The sequence below is a fragment of the Mercurialis annua genome, linkage group LG5 (genome assembly GCF_937616625.2).
Source record: "Mercurialis annua linkage group LG5, ddMerAnnu1.2, whole genome shotgun sequence".
Classification (NCBI taxonomy): domain Eukaryota; kingdom Viridiplantae; phylum Streptophyta; class Magnoliopsida; order Malpighiales; family Euphorbiaceae; genus Mercurialis; species Mercurialis annua.
This window is the reverse complement of record NC_065574.1, coordinates 9,812,031-9,830,558: the sequence shown is the minus strand read 5'-3', so window position 1 is coordinate 9,830,558 and position 18,528 is coordinate 9,812,031. Positions and strand designations below refer to the sequence as shown.

The following is an 18,528-nucleotide window of genomic DNA, read 5'->3' as shown; positions in this document are numbered from 1 at the left end:
TATTATAACTTGACTCATATAGTCATTTATTAAAAAAGGATAAATTTACCTTGAAATTCTAAATAACTAATTAATTAAAAATAAATATATTTTATTAAATAGACAATTAATAAAAACGGAGAGAGTATATTTTAATAATTTGGGTATTTCCGGTGTACCCATTAATCACATGAGATATCCAGAAAGACTCAAACTGTATTAAATGGGTGGAATTTGTATGAAAGGCATATGAAAAGACTCAAAATGTACTACGCCTTAATAAACTGTACGTCTTAGTAAAATTTTCAATTACAAATTTCACTTTCAATTCATTTAGCATGATATCAGCAATGAAAAGTCAAACACGTCAGTTATCAATATGGTAATTTTTTCGTTGGTGATATATTTTTAAAGATAAAAAATAATGATTTTATTTAGTGACAGTTTCTTAAAATACATGTTTCGGTATTTTAATTACAACTTTACATTACAAGTTTTAACTTTTTTTTCTGATTTTTTTCATTTACGAAAATATCTTTTTTTTTTATTTTGCAAATTACCTTTTCGGTTTTCGGTTTTTTTGGTTCGGTCGACCGAACCGACCAAACTGACCAACAATTTTTAATAATTTTTTTAATAGATTTTTTTTTCTGGAATTTTTTTATTTTTTAGAGAAGGGTCATTTATGCCCTTAAGGTTTGCCTCTAGGATCAAACAAGCCCTCAATGTCCGAAAAGATTCAAATATGCCCCCAATGTCTTGAAAAATGAACAATTAGGCCCTCCAATTTTGACAATTAGGCCCCAACGTTTCATTTATAAGTCAAAATGGGGGTCTGGTTGTTTACTTTTTAAGACGTTGGGAGCATATTTGAACCTTTTTAAACGTTGAGAGCTTGCTTGATCCTTGAGGCAAACGTTAAGGGCATAATTGATCCTTTTCCCTTTTTTTATATTGTAACAATAGTGTGTATATAGTGTTTTTATAATGTAAAATTAGTGTATATATAGTGTTAATTTTTATTTTTTAAAGATTTTTTTCTTGGAATTTTTTTTTTATTTTTTATAGTGTAACAATATTCTATATATAATTTTTTATGGCGTTTTTATAGTGTAATATTAGTGTATATATAGTGTATTTATGACATTTTGTAGTGTTTTTTGTGGTCTACACATGAAACACTGCAAATGCACCACAAACTCTGTAAATACACCACAAATATACTAAAAAAAGGGCAGAAATACACTATAAATACACCAAAAATACACTAAAACGTAAATATATTATAAAATTACTACAAATACACCATAAATCAATTTGTTCTTTACAAAATCATTAGCAATAAATAAATCTATAAATAAGAGAAAGATAAAATAAATAATTATATGAATAATAGAACATTTTATAAACAAAAAAAATATAGATCTACAATAATTTATTTACAAAATATTTAAATTATTACAGAAAACCTAAAAAATTACACAAATGAAAAAACGAGTTGAGAAATTCATACCGTGAACGGAAGAGACGAACGAACTAGCGCGAACGGAAAAGATGAACGGAAAAACGACCGGAAACGACGAGAAATCCACCGGAAGTAGACGAACGAAAGCGCGAACGGAAAAACGAACGAAAAAGACGAACGAAAAAGTAACCGGAGGATACAAACTGAAAATCAAACAAAAAAGAAAAAGAAAAGAAGAGAGAACTTTGAGAGAGAAGAGAGAGAAAGAGTGCAATTTAAAAATTTAACCTAAAATGAGATAAGATTTCCCGCTTCTTTATATAGTGGGTATTTTTGATAAATAAATTATCTTATTAGGTAGCGTAGGAAATAAGGGAAAGATGAGTTAAAATGGTGTAAATACTTTGCCAAAAACAGGTATTTGGAAAATAATCCCTTTTATTTAATATTTTTTTAAAAACGTAATTAAAATAAAAATATATATAAATACGGTAAAATATCCAATATAAATATATGTATAAAACAATATATGGATATATTGAAAGTACAATTATTCCTTTTTTAGAATTTTTTTAATTTATTTGAACTATATGAAAAATATCATTGTTTATTAATATTTTTTTTTATGAATAAAAGTATATTAAAAAGCCAAAAAGCGGCAAGACTCAAACACTAATCTTTCGCACAAGAAATGGCGCATACAAGATGGCACACTAGAGGTTACGGATTAGAGAATGAGACAAAATTAAGAATCCGAATACAGAATATACTGAGGATTTCTTAAGAAATCCAGCCCAACGTAGCAAAAGTTCCTATTACAGATTCTAAATAAGAAAACAGCTTGAGTAAAGCAATTGAAGATCAATCTATCCTTGCTAGCAACTGTGCCTGAAAAAATTCTGCCGTTCCTACACTTCCATAATTCCCAAACGACAAGAAACCAAAGAACATGCCATAATCTTCGATAAGGACCCTTGTGAATAATGCTTTCCCAATGAATCATAAAATCAACGAAAGAACCTGGAAATATCCAAACTAAATCTAGTTTATTAAGAATATGACACCAAACCGATCTAGCGAAATCGCAGTGGATAAAGATATGATCTTGAGTTTCAACAACATCACATAAAGAGCACAAGGAATTATCCGCAGTAATAATAGACCGTCTTGTCAAGAAATCCAGAGAGGGAACACGGTTATGAAGCGCTAGCCAACTAAAAAATTTTACTCGAGGTGGAGCTAGCGAATTCCAAACGTGCATAAACTGAAAACTTGTAGGGGCAGTAGTGGTATTCCTCCTACGAAACAGATTCCTATTCACATCTTCACCATTGTTAGCATCAAAATCAGTAAATTGACCTGAAGAATTCTCATTGATGTCATGAAGATCTTGCGCTATGGAATTCTCATTTTGCCTACTATTTTGAGCTTCACCCGCTGCATTCCCTGAAGCCACAGCCTGCACGCCTGATGAAGAATCCCTCAAAACATTCAACTCAGCAGCAACAATTCTTCTGTCATCTATAAAAACGCCATGCACAGCTGCTGCAGTTGAAGAAAGAACAGCAGCAGAAGAAGTGATAGCAGACAGCCCCTCAACAGCAGGTCTGCTGTTTGCAGCGGCCAAAACCCCAGCAGAACTGTCTTGAACAGAAACTGATCGACAAAAGGATTTTGACGAGTAAATACCTGAAGCTGAGTTCCAGTAAACGGTGTCGCCGTTAATCATAGACCTGGCCATGCGATTAAAAACAGCCTGAAAATTGCGCAGCAAAAGAGATTCTGAACCTCGTAAGCGCCGCCTCCAACGCCAACCCGAACACCATATATCGTTTATTGTAGCATTTTTTTGATTAGATAAATTATAGAGTCTATGGAATAAAAAGGAAGCCGGATTTTTGTTCATCAAATTGTCATGCCACAGAGAGATAGACATCCCATTACTGTCACGACCCGAAATCTCGAGTCGCGACCGGCGCTAGGGAATAGGAATCTTTGTTTCCAAAATCCGTAGCAAGCCTAAAACGAGTATTAATTTTTCACGAATAATTTGATAAAACAAAAATCATAATCATATACAAAATCATTTTCATAAAAGCCTTTCCATTCTTGACGTATACAAACGTCTAGTTCAAAACATGAAAACATTACATAGAAACCTGGGTCTTATAGTGCGATGTCTTACATCCAGCACAGCCCGTTCCACCTTTAACAAACAGTTTAAAAGTGCAGTTTCAAAACCTTTTACAAATATCAGAGTATATGTTTTACAATCAAAATCGTTTGACACACCGTTACAACTTACTAGAACTCAACTACTGCAGCACTACTGATTCTGTACAAACTCCGAACTTCTGGAACAAGGATAGAAGTTCGTCACATCCTTTACTATGACCCTGAAATGAAACACTGTGAGGGGGTTAGTATTTTTGAAAATACTGAGTGAGTTTACGTTTACTAATGGTGTTATGTAAAATAACATCGCATTTAAAACATAACATATATATATATGAACATAGTATATATCAAGTATTAGATCCGATTGAAACCTTAATCTTAAACTCTTACTATTTCCTATTCGTATCCTACTCATATTGTATCCATCAATATTATATCATATCATTTCAATTCAAGTGGTACGGTCCCGAGATAGTTCAACCGAGTTACTCGTTACCACGTGACATAGTCCCGAGATAGTTCAACCGAGTTACATCATGTCACTGCTTAATCCCAAGGTGTGAGTCCCGAGATAGTTCAACCGAGTTACTCACTAGATACGGGTCCCGAGATAGTTCAACCGAGTTACTCACGTATCTACCAAAAACATAATCCTCCTTACTCCCAAACATAGTCATCATTTAACGAGATCATATTAAACATTTTTAAATACAAGCATCTATCTATACTAATTCTATGACTGACCCGAACACTGGTGATCACACAGCCTATTGACGCCCAATAGGTAGCTCGTTTCCTCGGATCACTATACTAGTTTTATTTCATAAAGAATAAACATTTAAATAAAATAATAATCATTATAAATAATAACATTTTATGCGATGCATTTATAATAATAAAAAACAAAATAAATAACTTTTATTAATAACACGCAAAAGTAGACTGTAAACTCACCACTTGCTATCCAAAATCTTCTAGAACAAACAAAGCAATATCGTTCGTCACGTTCCGTGTCCTGTTAGTAGTCGTCTCGGCGAGTCTACAAAAATTCGATAATAACCTAAATTATTAACATTCTAACTATATGCTAAATATCCAAAACATAATTTCTAGCCAACTTCGGCTATCGAAATCGCTCATTTAAAACAGTCCGACCTCTAAACAAACTTAACATTCTTAAATTTTAGAATGTCTCCTAAAACATTTGTTTGGTCTCAGACTGAGATTAGCACCCGAAGGTGTCGGAAATTAGCTCCAAAGTTATTTCCTTAAAGCTGATTATAAGTGCAGGGCAGACTGCACAATAAAATGTTCAGTCCAAAATGAACATCTTAGGTTCCGATTCATCAAAAATTTATACTTAGACATATTTAGATAACAACCTTAAGTTTCCGTAACAACAAACGGAACTTAATTTGGAGTTATATAACTCGAGATACAGCCTTCGCAACAGGGATGTTTTGCAGAATAGTTTTCTGCAAAACGTCCTACTAGTTTGCGTAACTTATCTCGTAACTTATAACTTATCGGAACCTAATACCTTAGAATTTATATCATAATTCATTTTAATAGACTAGGGCCAAATTCCTTGATCATTAACTATTCCAAATTTCAATCAACAACTTGATTTGAACACGTCGAACTTTATACTTTAACTTACCTCGACCCGTCGCTCGTCGAACTTACTAACGATGAAAGCTTTCGTTCTCGACTCATAAGGACTTCCCATGCAGCCCCTATGGCCTTCATACCTCTGCCTACTAGGGTCAATGTGTGGCAGGTCGAAGGCCTTCCGAACCTAGAAAGCAAAACGCACACACAAATCATCGCACCCGATTCGCTATTCTTACTTCGGAAACACATCATTCGTCAACTCATTTCAAACAACCCTACTAGCACAAACTCTAGCCATCATTTTCAGTTTATCTTATCATAACTCAGCCACCATAATCAGCCATTATAACACCTAATCAATAACTCAAAATCATCAAGAACCACCAAATATATACCATTAACTCACTTTAATATCTCAAAATTGCTAACCATTTCTAAATCCATTTTTAATCATTCAAATTCAAAAATTTCGGCCATGACCTTTTCTCAATATCTCAGCCTTAGTTATTCACAATTCATTCATCAAAACACTTAATTCATAGCTCTAAACATCCATAATCATCAAATACGCATCAATCCCGAATTCATGAAATTGCCGAAATCAAACAGCCCATAATTCATCAATTTCGCCCAAAATTAAACCAACAAAAACTGAAATTGATGCTTACCTTGAGTATATAATTGAGTTCTGAATCCATAGCCACAAAAATCGTCCAATTTGGTCGAGAAACGAGCTCCGTAGCTCGATTTTAGCAAAAACGCTCCAAAACCTCATCTCCCATGGCTTCCTCTTTTCTCCATCTCTTTTTCTTTCTTTTTCTTTGAATGAATAATGGATATGCTAGAGAAATCAATAAGTGTAGGAAGTCAACATCTTCCTTAGGAAGTAATTGGTTAATATCACCTTTAGTACTTAAAATTGCCACCTCCTCATTCTTTAATCCATAACTTTTCTTTCGCCCAATTTAGTCCGTCGAACGCTAAATCTTTTAGGTCCGATTAATTCTATATTATTTATTATAAAATAAATAATATTAGTCCCATATCTTATAACTTCATTTTCTAATAATTTTATTTTGGCAATTTTGGCCAAAAACGCTCAAAATTCCATTTTGAGCTAACTTGCACTTTTTCGTCCAATATTTCATTTTAATGATTATTATTTTCTTATTTTAAGAAAATAGAGTAAATCACAACTTCCCTCTGAATTTTATGGTCAAAATTCCACTTTAGTCCTTAAAGTGGCTAATTTGCACTTTAACTCAATTTCTCAATTAACCGTCGTGCTTATCTAAACGATATCCAAAAATTATGAAACTTTTTCCATAATTTCTTAAAAATATTTCACGGACCTTGACGTGAAAATTATTAGCTCGGGACTTATACTTTATTTTATTTTAATTACTCTGACTTCCTTTTAGTCCCGCTAATAATCACTCCGAATAACAAATTTTCGCTTAAAATTATTATTTTGCGATCCAATTAATATACCTATTTTGACAATACTTGTCATTTTGATTCTCATTCACGATCACCTTATCCCAACTTCTTAATTTCAGACAAGTGGCACGTCCTAATATCTGAAAGTTATCTTAACAGTTTACGGGGTATTACAATTACCCACTTCATAGTTAACATTTGAAATAAAGATTTTCCAAGCTTGAACATCTAACCAACATAGCTTACGGATTCCTTTCCACAGAAACGAAATTTTTTTGGTATCACCATTTTGCAAGCAGCTCCAGTTTGCAATAGAAGAGCAGGAAGAGATAACAAAATACCAAAGCGAGTCACGTTCATTAATACGCAGCTTCCACACCCATTTAAATAACAAACTCTGGTTTCTTGTTCGAAGATTAGTAATACCCAATCCTCCATTTTTAAAGTCCTTGCAAATATCAATCCACGACTGCTTACTCAGAACGCGGTTAGAGACGTCTCCTTTCCATAAGAACCGAACCATGTATGATTCTAACGTTTTGCTAATCGAAATAGGCATGTTGTGTAAAGACATGAAATAGACAGGCACGCTGAAAAGGACTGATTTGATTAACACAAGTTGTAATACCCCATAATTTTAAGTAATTAGAATATGCCACAAGGTCAGATTGGAGTAATCAAAATATTAAAAATAATATTTTGTGGGTTCGAATATTAAGAAAAATATTCGGAAAGACTAAATTTAATAGTCAAAAGATAATAGTAGGTTTGACTATTTAAGATTATTAAATCACGGGAAGTGATTTAATAGATTCGGAATACGTAAATTAAATTTAAACGTAAATTTAATTTATACGAATCCGTAAAAGAGTATCGTAATAATATGAGTTTAAAATTTAAATCGGAAATTTAAATTTTAATAAACGAGTGTGAACGGAAATAATAAATTTGAAAATACTCTTTAGCGTCGTATAAATTGATATATTGATAATTAAAATATCAATGTACCACTCTAAATGGAGAGTTTAAGATTTCGGACAAAACCCCGAAATTAAAATATCGAAACTCGGAAAGCTCGACGAGTTATAGGCGAATATAAGTTAAGATATATATATAAATATATATATTAAAAAAATAAAAGAAAAAGAAAATAAAAAGAATGAGGCGGTGGAGAAGTGGGCGCCAAGTTGGAAAAATGTCCACTTTGATCCCTGAACTTTTAACTTTAATTAGTTTCAGTTATAAACTAATTAAATGTTATTAGTTGGTCTAAATTAAATATAAAATCATATATAAGTCCCGAGCGAATACTTTTGGTGTCATTATTCGCGAAATAATTCGAAGAAGCTACGGTTCAATTTTCATTAAATTTGGACGTAGTAATTTTATTTAAGTGGGACTGATTTAGACCTAATAAATCTTTGGAGATTTATTTAAAAATAAAATATAAGTCGGATGCGAATAAAAATTATATTTTTATTCGTTTTATATTTTATTGGATTTTTGGGTAAAGTTTTATAAAATTTGAAATTAGTCTCCGTTTGGACTACGGTCGACTAATTAAAATCAGAGTTAAAGTGCATGATTGAGCTAGTACCAAATGGTACTTTAGCCATATGAATTGCCTATAAATAAAGGAGAGGGGGGACGCATAATTCATTCTGCTCCTCAGAATGACGTGCCTGCTTAGGCAAAGGAGATGGGCAGTGGCGCGAGGAATTAGGTCCCGCCGCGGCGCGATCCATTTCGCGATTCCGACTCCGATTCTTCAACGAATCAAGTAGTAATCGAGGTATTAATCTCGTATACGATATTTATTTCGATATATATTAATTATATATTCGATATTAAACGGTAAACGTATCGAATCGATGGCGTACGTATTGGTTCGACGTTTTAATAATAGAATTGAATTGGATTGTGTAGTAGAGTGTTGAATTAATATTTTTGAATGTTCCGGAGCATCGGAAACACGTCGGATTTGGCCCGGGGAGTGTTCCCGTAGCTGTGCACACGCACAGCCAAAGCGCTGTGCGGGCGCACAGGCTAGCTGTGCGGGCGCACAGCCCAGGGAAAGGCTGTGCGAGCGCACAGCCAGGGCTGTGCGGACGCACAGCTCTGCTGTGCGAACGCACAGACCCCTCTGTGCGGACGCACAGCGAGTCGGAGGTCCGGTATTTGGACGTTTTCGTCCTAGTTCGAGTTGTATACTCGATTGTTGATTCAAGGGACTTCTGAAACGTTAGTTGATACGTTTAAAAGGTTAAAAAGAACCTAGACGTTTGAGGATAGTTGGTTTATTAAAACAATGTGATGTTTTAATAAAGTCATACGTTAATCAAAGTGATTAATGTTAAAAGGACTATAAGTCCATACCAAGAGTGGTACTATATATTGAACGAGAAGTTTAATATTGAGATTAGTTTATATGCGATGTTTATAGTGTCAGAGTTTGTTTATTGAGTCTATCGTTTATACGATAGGACTAGAGTTAAAATTCAATGTCTAATGTATTTTGACATTTGAATTTTAATTAGATCCGACGAGTGGTCGATCTAGTGAGCCAAACACCAACGTGTTTGACTGACAAGCTTGCTTGGAGCTTACGTTTTTAAAAATGGGGACGACAGTACTGTGAGTTTTACTTTGTGGTTTTTACTTTTGAATATTTATATTTAAACTGTTTTTAAATAAAAAAATCGCAGTAGTATAACTTAACCATGAAAGATCCATTGGAACAAGCTTCCTATTGGTTGTCAATAGGACTGTGTGATCACCGGTAGTGTTTTTCGATACGAGCCTGTGTCTGACATAGAGGTCAGTTAATGTCATTGGGCGTTGGAAATGCTAGCGACCCTGACTTAACAGTCTGAGACGGCAGTAACGGTTACGGTCACAGGCAGTACTGTGATGGCAGTTTCACGGTTACGGTCCAGACACCCGGCTTAGACGGCAGTGATTCAGTTCACGGTCTAAGGCCTATATTGTGTAGGTTGAGACCCATACAATAGTCTGTCTTGTAGGGTTTCATCTGGATCGACTAATTGGTAATATTTTTGATATGTACAAATGTTTTACATATATGCGATTTAAATATTCAATTGTAAATATGTGAACTCACTCAGAAATATTTATATTTCTGACCCTCCCCAATGTTTACCTTTCAGGTAATCAAGTACGAGGTCTAACTTCCACAATAATTCCGAAAGTCAATGTCAGCCATACCTCTAGAGCTGCAAGTAGTTGGGTACGGGAAGTCTGTCTTTCTGTTTACAGTAGTTCAAACTATTTTGATAAACTCTGATTGAACTACTGTATATAATATATGTTTGAAAAGCTGCGTGTTTTCTAAAATGCTATGACCAGTTGTTTGAGAGATACATTGGTTTTATGTATTTAGCATTTTAGTATTGTATTGGAAACAGAGCAGGTGTGTCAACTGAGATTGATGTTTGCGCTCTAGTTTCTTTAAATACAATCAGGGTCTTACGACCCGGTTTTCAGAAATGTGTTTACGTTAAACGAGAGAAAGGTTTTAACGATATTTTCTGAAAACAGATCATATGTGATATATGATCTTGAATTGCGATCGCGTTTTTAATAAAGGTGTTAAAGTGTTTCCGCAACGAGGTTGCAAACCTTTTTATGTTTTAAAACGCGAAAAATTTATAAAGGTTTTTAGGCTTGCTACGGGTTTCGGAGCAACCACTCCCATTCCCTAGCGCCGGTCGCGATCCATGAATTTGGGTCGTGACACAAGTCTACCAATCGGAGACAGGAGGTTACCTTTCCACAGGGCCAAACGAGACTAGAAGCGTGCTACCACATGATCCCATGCCCCCAAGGGTAATTTGCGGCAAGCTAGAGGAAGACCTAAATACCTCAGGGGGAAAGACTCTATCTTACATCCGAACGTTTCAGCAACTATCAAAAGATCCATCTCTGACACATTAACCCCCATAATGGAGCTCTTATGAAAATTAATGGTTAATCCAGAAATTAATTCGTAGCAACGCAGGATTCCGATAAGATTTTGCATTTGATCGATATCATAAGGAAGATATAATAACGTATCATCCGCAAATTGTAGGATAGAGATAGGATCCTTGTTCTAAGCGTAGCATAACCCACGAGTAAAACCCAAGCTAACCGATTTGTCCAGCAACCGTTTCAGACCTTCAACAGCAATGATGAATAGATAAGGAGAAATTGGGTCTCCCTGACGGACTCCTCTACGCAAAGCAATCGGTTCGATAGGACTGCCATTAACCAAAACAGCCGTGCTTGCAGTCGATAGGCAAGTGTAAATCCAACTCATCCACTTAACTAGAAAATTCATGCATAGCACAACTGAATACAAATAACCCCAGTCAATACTGTCGAAGGCTTTGTGGAAGTCTAGCTTTAGAACGAGCAATATGTCTTTACGCAAAGAAGCTAGGTGAACAAGTTCGTTGGCTATCATTGAACAATCTAAAATACTCCTCCCCTTTAGAAAAGCATGTTAACTATCTGAAATAACCTTAGTTAGTAATGGTGCTAATCTTAAAGAAAGAGTTTTCGAGAGTAGCTTAAAGAAACCATTAACTAAACTAATAGGTCTATAGTCTTTAATGTTCACCGACCCTGCAACTTTAGGAACCAAAACCATGAACGATGTGTTAATGCCTTTTGGTAGAGAATTGTAGCGGTAGAAATCATCGAAAAACTCTCTAATTTCTTTTTTCATACAGGGCCAAGCTCGTCTAAAGAAGTAAAAGTTGAAACCGTCCGGGCCTGGAGCCTTGTTTTCACCACATGCATAAATGGCCTTAAATATTTCCTCTTCGCTGAAAGGAAGGATCAAGGAATCACCATCCTCCTGCAAAATTTTATCAAAAATCAGCCCTTGAAGAGTATAGTGATGCTTCTCTTGTTGACTATAAAGCGATTTGAAGAAATCTATAATAAAAGACCGAATATCACTAGGCTCTGAGACAACATTCTCATCAACTTGAATTGAAGAGATGTGGTTATTTCGATAGTGTTTGGAGGCAACACTATGAAAGAACTTTGTATTCCTGTCACCTTCTGTACTCCATTTTAGTCTTGACTTTTGAATCCAAATGGACTCCAATCTTCTCTCTGCTGTCCATAGATCTTTTTTAAGATTACCCAACAACACCCTTTGCTCTTTCGACATAGGACTATAATCTGCTGAAGCTTCTTTCGAAAAAATATCCTCTGTGAGTTCTTTAACCTTTCTTCTCTGATCACCGAAGACATCATGATTCCACTTTTTTACAAACAGCCGAAGCTCTTTGAGTCTGATAGTAAGGTTAGGCGACTTTTCACAAGCCAAACTCCATCCGTCCGCAACAACCTTTGAAAAATCCTCGTGATCCCACCAGGAATCCACGGATCTGAATGGCTTAGGGCCCCAATCATAAGTATTTGGTGAGCGAAAGCATATCGGAACATGGTCTGAAAGGTTACCTGGCAAAGCAGAAAGGGACATGAAGGGCCAGATAGTACCTGCAGCTGAAGAGATTAGGCATCTATCGATGCGAGACCTTGAAAAGGAATTCTGCCACGTGAAGTTTCTGCCCTGAAGTGGAAGGTCAAGAAGCTGTGAGCTATTCACAAACTCACCCAAAGCTAACATCGACGGAGAATACCCAACGCTGTTCAGTCTATCTTCAGGATGTAAAATATCGTTAAAATCACCACTGATAATGATACTACTAGCAAACTCCAACAACGAACTAAGTTCCTGCCAAAATATAACCCTCTCCGAAGCCAAGTTGCTTGCGTAAATAAGAATATGACGACATGAGGTATCTTCAAACAAGAAATCCATAGATATCCATCGTGCTCCCTTTGAAGTAGAAACATTGCGCAACATTACAGAACTCCAAATTAGAAGCAGACCCCCCGACGCACCCGTAGAAGCTATCCATTCATATTGAAAGTCATGATTCGGCCACAGTTTACAAACACTAAAGTCATCCAAATGTTCCTTTTTAGTTTCCACCAAGCCAATGAAAGCTAGATTAAGGCTGGAAATTAAATGACGAATAAAGTTTTGCTTCCTTGAAAACAAGATACCACCCCTGCAATTCCATGACACAAACGAAAGAGGCACAGACATTGAAACGAAATAAACCTTGAGATAGGAAAAATCAGACCTGTTTCCTCTTCTTGCTAGCTTCCAAGTTGGATGCTAATTTTTTCAGCGTTGCCGACCTTGTTTCTCTCTTAAAAATGCCCAGATCGTGACCAGTTTGCCAAGTTCTGCTAACTTCCTCTTCAGGAGTAGAGTAACCAGCGGTATTTCTCACCGTAACGTTCTCCCTGTTCATATTCACAATATCCGAGTCAGATAATTCGTTAAGCGTTGTTTCCTGGATATTTGAACATGAAGTTACATTCCCCAAATCATCAATTTTCTTGCAGCTCCTTTGCTTGGGTCTGCTGTCAATCTGTTCATTAGCCACTGTATTAACAAACAGTTCAGTATTGTTCACAGATGCATCCACCTCCTGCACCCCCGATGTACCCTTTTCAGCGCTGCACAAAATCTGAGAAATTGGTGCTGTTGTCGTAACACCCAATTCCAGACCCTGCTCAATAGTCTCTGCAGTCTCCAAATTCAAAGCATTCACCTCACCTGTTTTCAAGTTTGTTGAAGTTGGAGATACAACCTGATTTTCCACCACAACTGTTGAACCAATAGCTGCCTCATGCAAGTCATTCAAAATGTTGCGAATTGGCAGTGTTATAACGTTCACAGCATCAATAGACTCGTCCCTTGAAATAGATCTATGCATATTAGCTTCTGCAACTTTGTTAAATGCTGCATGACCATTCACAAAATCGATTACATCCTCACTTGCTTGTGCGCCATAACATATACCCATCTGACCTGTACTTGCTCTTCTTTTGGGGCCTGCTGTTTGAACAACTTCAGGTGCCAAACTCGAATGAACAAACGAAACTATAGCATCTTTAGCGTTTGCTGCTAAGGCTATAGTGCAGTCCCTAACATCCTCGGTAATCTTATTCCCAGATTGTTCTCCTTCCCTTATTGAATTTGCAACAAAACTCGTCTCAGGGCTGACTTCAGCAGTCAAATTCTCAATAGCCAAATAATCCACTGGTCTATCTGTTTCCACCACATAAATCAGTCTTGAGATGTCCCCAATGCTGACCTCCACAGAGTTATTAATGAATCGACATGAGCTAGAGATAAGAACAAATCCAACGTCGTGACGATCATTAATGTTAACCGTAATAGCCTCTCCAATACTGTTACCAATCTTAAAAAAAAAACATCTGTAGACCATAAATACAATGGCATTCCGATTATGGAGACCCATACTAGTCGCGATAGCGGTTGCTTGAAATCTTTAACCCAACAATAAGTTTGAAAGAATTCTGCCAAGGTAAGTCCAGCGATATCCATAAATTCCACAGCTGCTAGGAAAGAGTTGAATGTTATCAGAATCTGGTTAGCTCCCAGAATTGACATCTTTTCAAAAACAATATTATGCTGCACAAAGTATTGTTTCGCCTTTAAGATGTTTTTAATGTCCACAACCCTAGCCACGATTGATCCCTCCATCCAATCGTTTGTTTCCAAAATTACCTTTTCATTTGTAATAGTAACCCTAGCATCTGCTACAGGAGCTACTCCCGCCCTATCAACTGCTACAGGAATAATAGTAGTTTGCAACGCGCTTGTTACCTCCCTATAAGAGCGTTTATCCCTCCATGCCGGCGATGTAACAGTTCGAATAGGAGGTTGAGGAATACTTGTTGAGATCTTTTGATTATCTGTCTTTCTATCCGGGAATTTAGAACGGAAAGCCCTAAATTTGAATCTGCCAATGGCAATCATGTTTAATTGCTTAAGAATCCAGGTTAAATCCTTCCCATGTTCTGGTCTAAAGAAACCAAAACTACAGTTCCTTTTCGTTAGTTTGGTTGCCAACGACACACGACCAATGACACCATATCTAGCGAAAACCTTCTCAAGGTCATGAAACCTCCATGTACGCGGGTAATTCTCGAAGTAAATCAAACTCCTTGCAGGTGATGATGAATCTGAGTCCCTAGATTCATAACGAACGTGCGAATCATTAACAAGCGATGCATGAACATAGCTTGAAGATCCGTTTGGGTTAGGATTTTTGGGGTTTTTGGCTTTGAGGTCATCCATCGCTATGCAGAATTATTGTTTATTAATATTATATATTATATTTACATTTGATCTAATTTAGATTGAAACGAAATTAAACGACTAAACTGCATTTTATTTGTTATATGAATTAAGTCTTTTAACTTACTTTACTAAATATAATTGGATATTTTCCATTAAAATATCATTTCACAAGGACCCATATTATGTCTGCACTGATAGGTAAACGAAAGATCACGCATTTAATATTATTTTTTTCGGAAAATATTATTTTCCAAAAAATATTTTTTTCGGAAAATATTTTTTTCCAGAAAATATTTTTTTTCCGGAAAATATTATTTTCCAGAAATTTTTTTTTTCGGAATTTTTTTTATTTTTTGGAAAATATTTTTTTCCAGAAAATACTTTTTTTTATCGGAAAATACTTTTTTTCTAACAAAATGTACAATTAAATTTTAAAAAGTCAATTTCTAACATTTTTTTTAAATGAATCAATTTCTAACATTACACATATAAAGTGGGTTAATGGATGAGTTACGGTCATATAGGGTTACATGGGTATTGGTATCCATGTAAAATTAAAACAGGTCATAAATGGGTAGATTACCCATTTATAATCCTACCCATTTAAACCCAACACAACCCATACCCACCCAAACCCACCCATTTGCCACTTCTACGCATATGTAACCAAAAGAAAAAGATCACGTATATAATTTTATATTGTACATGAGTATCAAATATAAAACCGTACCTTTAACCTTTTCACGTTCAGATTAATCCTCACTTGAATAGTGTAGGTCTCTTGAGGAAGGCAGATTCGATCTTCAAATTTTAAACGGCTGTATATATAAATATGGTTCGAACTTCCAACTTCTCTTAAATTAAAAAAGCGTCTTATCAATTAACCTGCGCCTTAAGATCTATAATGTATTCTATTTAATAAAAATATATATATTAACCTGGAAAAAAAAAGGAACTAGTTATATAAATCAACTTTTTTTGTCAAAGAACTTGCAATAAAATACTTGTATCTCAAGACTAGACTGGAGAGGAACAAGGTGTATATATATATAATGGCCGGTATACAGCTGAGTTATCAAACAAACACAACTCTTCATTCAATAATTTACTGAGTTATTACCATGAATCTAAAAATGTTGTCATTTCCATTCTTAATACTGATTTCTGTGCTGTTTGTCCTTCAAGCAATATGGAGGAAATTAAAAAGCAGCAAACCTCTAAATCTACCCCCTGGACCATCGAAGCTCCCCATCATCGGAAACATGCACCAGTTAATCGGCGGTCTTCCCCATCATAAACTCGGAGCCTTGGCGAAGAAATACGGCCCCCTTTTTCTGCTTCAAATCGGACAAGTCCCAACAGCTGTGATTTCTTCACCGGACACTGCGAAACAGGTGATGAAAACACACGACACCATCTTCGCGCAGAGGCCCTTCCTCTTAGTTGCAGACATCGTCTTTTATAAGGCTGCGGATATTGGTTTTGCACGCTATGGTGAACACTGGAGACAAATGCGGAAAATTTGCATATTAGAGTTGCTTAGTGCAAAACGTGTGCAACTGTTCCGACCAATTCGAGAAGAAGCAGTATCGAATCTCATCAGTAGCATCTATTCTAGCGCATCATCCGCGATCAATCTTACGAAAATGTTAAATTTATTATCTTGTTCAATCATTACCCGAGCCGCGTTTGGTAAAAAATGCTTGGTGGATCAAGAAGAATTCATTCCAATTGTTACCGAAGTTGTGGAGATGCTAGCAGGCTTCAATATCGCCGACTTGTTCCCCTCTATCAAATTGCTCCATTTCATTACTGGAATTCACTATAGACTCAAGAAACTGCACAAAAAAGTTGATCTTGTGCTTGAAAACATAATCAATACTCATAAGAAATCCAGGGCCGCGTCTAAGATTGATTTGGAGGATGAAGATATCGTTCATGTTTTGTTAAATCTTCAAGAGCAAGGAAACCTTGAACTTCCTTTAACAACCGACAGTATTAAAGCTGTTATACTGGTAACCAATATTTTTCCTTCTCATCAATATATACATATATACATATATATACATACATACATATATATATTCCCATGGTTTGATCCTTAATAGTAAAACGCGAGATGTTTGAATTTTGATTGTTTTTACGAGAGAAAAGGGATCACTTTAAATTTTATATCGATCGCTTCTTAAAAAAGCAGTGTAAGTCAATATAATTAAACAAGAAAAGAAGGATCAAGTACTTCATGAGTCTTTCTAGAGTCAGTTAAATTAATTAAATTTTTGGAATAAACCAAAAGAAAAACGGATTCAACAACATGTAGTGACCGGTTAGGCTCGGTTTGACACTTCACAAAGACTGAATGAAATTTTTACTGTATTTACGTTATCTTATCTGACTATACTATTTTTCTATTTAATTTTACTTTGTATACAATTCCGTAGTGAATAAATGATTTTATCATATCCATGCAGGACCTTTTCATTGCGGGGGTTGATACATCGGCCTTAACTTTAGGATGGGTGATGTCGGAATTGATTAAGAACCCCAGAGCAATGCAGAAAGCGCAAGCAGAGGTTAGACAACTTTTCGGAGATAAAGGAATTGTTGATGAAACAGGCTTTGAAAAATTAAAGTATTTTAAGTTAATTATTAAGGAAACATTAAGACTCCATCCTCCGGCTCCATTAGTACCACCCAGAGAAGCTAGCGAGCAATGCCAAATCGATGGATATGATATACCCGCCATGACTAGAGTCCTTGTGAATGTATGGGCCATCGGAAGGGATCCTAATTATTGGATCGAACCTGAAACATTTTTACCGGAGAGATTTGAAGACGGTCGAATTGACTTCAAAGGTAATAATTTTGAATATCTGCCATTTGGTGGTGGAAGAAGGATATGTCCAGGGATATCATTCGCCATGGCCACTGTGGAACTTGCACTCGCACATTTACTCTTCCATTTTGATTGGGAGCTCCCCAATGGTATGAAAAAAGAAGAGCTGGATATGACTGAGGATTTTCTTACGTCAACTAAAAGGAAGTATGATTTAAACGTAGTTCCTATTCCATATTCTCGTACTAACTAAAATATGCAGTTAGCTACCGGTACTGCACACAAAAAATGATGTGTTCTTGCATTTCCTTAGTTTTTATTACGTTAATTTCTTTGTTTTAATAAAAGTTTAATTTATGCTTACTTATTTATGAGTGTATCAGTCGTTCTGAAGTATTTTAATTTTAATAAAAAGGTTATGTTTAGTTATTTAGAGTAAAGTCCTCTTACAAGAATCTCATGTTAAACTACTGCTACATTGATGTGTTTTCTACAATTATTTTGTTTTAAAACAAATTATATTTATATTTGTGACCTTTGATTCTAATTTGATTTTTAAAATTTTAGTTGTATTAGCACTTTAGAATAACTTTATTGTCATTAGTCAGTTAGAAAGTATGATATAATCAGAATTTATTCTTTATATATTTCATAATTTATTCATCTTTTAAAATTGAACCAGAAAAAACTAAAACACAATATAGATCAAATATTGATATAAATAAAGAGAAAAGGGCTACGTGATGTAATAAATATAAGTAAATTCTATTTTTTATAGAGAATAAACATTTAATGAATTATTGTTTTCTAACA

At 35.3% G+C, this 18,528-nt stretch overlaps 2 protein-coding genes and 1 long non-coding RNA gene across 3 annotated transcripts; 1 reads left to right on the top strand and 2 right to left on the bottom strand.

Moving 5' to 3' along the window:
• Nucleotides 1–3,521: 3,521 nt before the first annotated feature.
• Nucleotides 3,522–6,140, bottom strand: LOC126682754 (uncharacterized). The gene is made up of 4 exons (XR_007641505.2): nucleotides 5,905–6,140; nucleotides 5,283–5,420; nucleotides 4,577–4,661; nucleotides 3,522–3,853 (listed from the first exon to the last, which is right to left on the bottom strand). It is a non-coding gene; the product is annotated as an uncharacterized LOC126682754 (long non-coding RNA).
• A 5,040-nt stretch (nucleotides 6,141–11,180) lies between these two features.
• LOC126681423 (uncharacterized) lies at nucleotides 11,181–12,806 on the bottom strand. The gene has a single exon (XM_050376965.1). It carries the CDS (start codon nucleotides 12,804–12,806, stop codon nucleotides 11,181–11,183), a length of 1,626 nt encoding a protein of 541 aa, XP_050232922.1.
• A 3,073-nt stretch (nucleotides 12,807–15,879) lies between these two features.
• LOC126682584 (premnaspirodiene oxygenase-like) lies at nucleotides 15,880–18,144 on the top strand. The gene is made up of 2 exons (XM_050378308.2): nucleotides 15,880–16,894; nucleotides 17,351–18,144. The coding sequence occupies exons 1-2, from the start codon at nucleotides 16,001–16,003 to the stop codon at nucleotides 17,966–17,968; spliced, it is 1,512 nt and encodes a 503-aa protein (XP_050234265.1). The 5' UTR covers nucleotides 15,880–16,000; the 3' UTR covers nucleotides 17,969–18,144.
• Nucleotides 18,145–18,528: the final 384 nt, after the last annotated feature.

What these genes read in the sequence shown, in the direction of transcription:
- LOC126681423 (XM_050376965.1), bottom strand. Translation starts at nt 12,806, where the DNA reads ATGTCTGTGCCTCTTTCGTTTGTGTCATGGAATTGCAGGGGTGGTATC.
- LOC126682584 (XM_050378308.2), top strand. Translation starts at nt 16,001, where the DNA reads ATGAATCTAAAAATGTTGTCATTTCCATTCTTAATACTGATTTCTGTG. An exon ending in GTATTAAAGCTGTTATACTG is followed by an intron (nt 16,895 to 17,350) that starts GTAACCAATATT and finishes ATATCCATGCAG; the next exon opens with GACCTTTTCATTGCGGGGGT.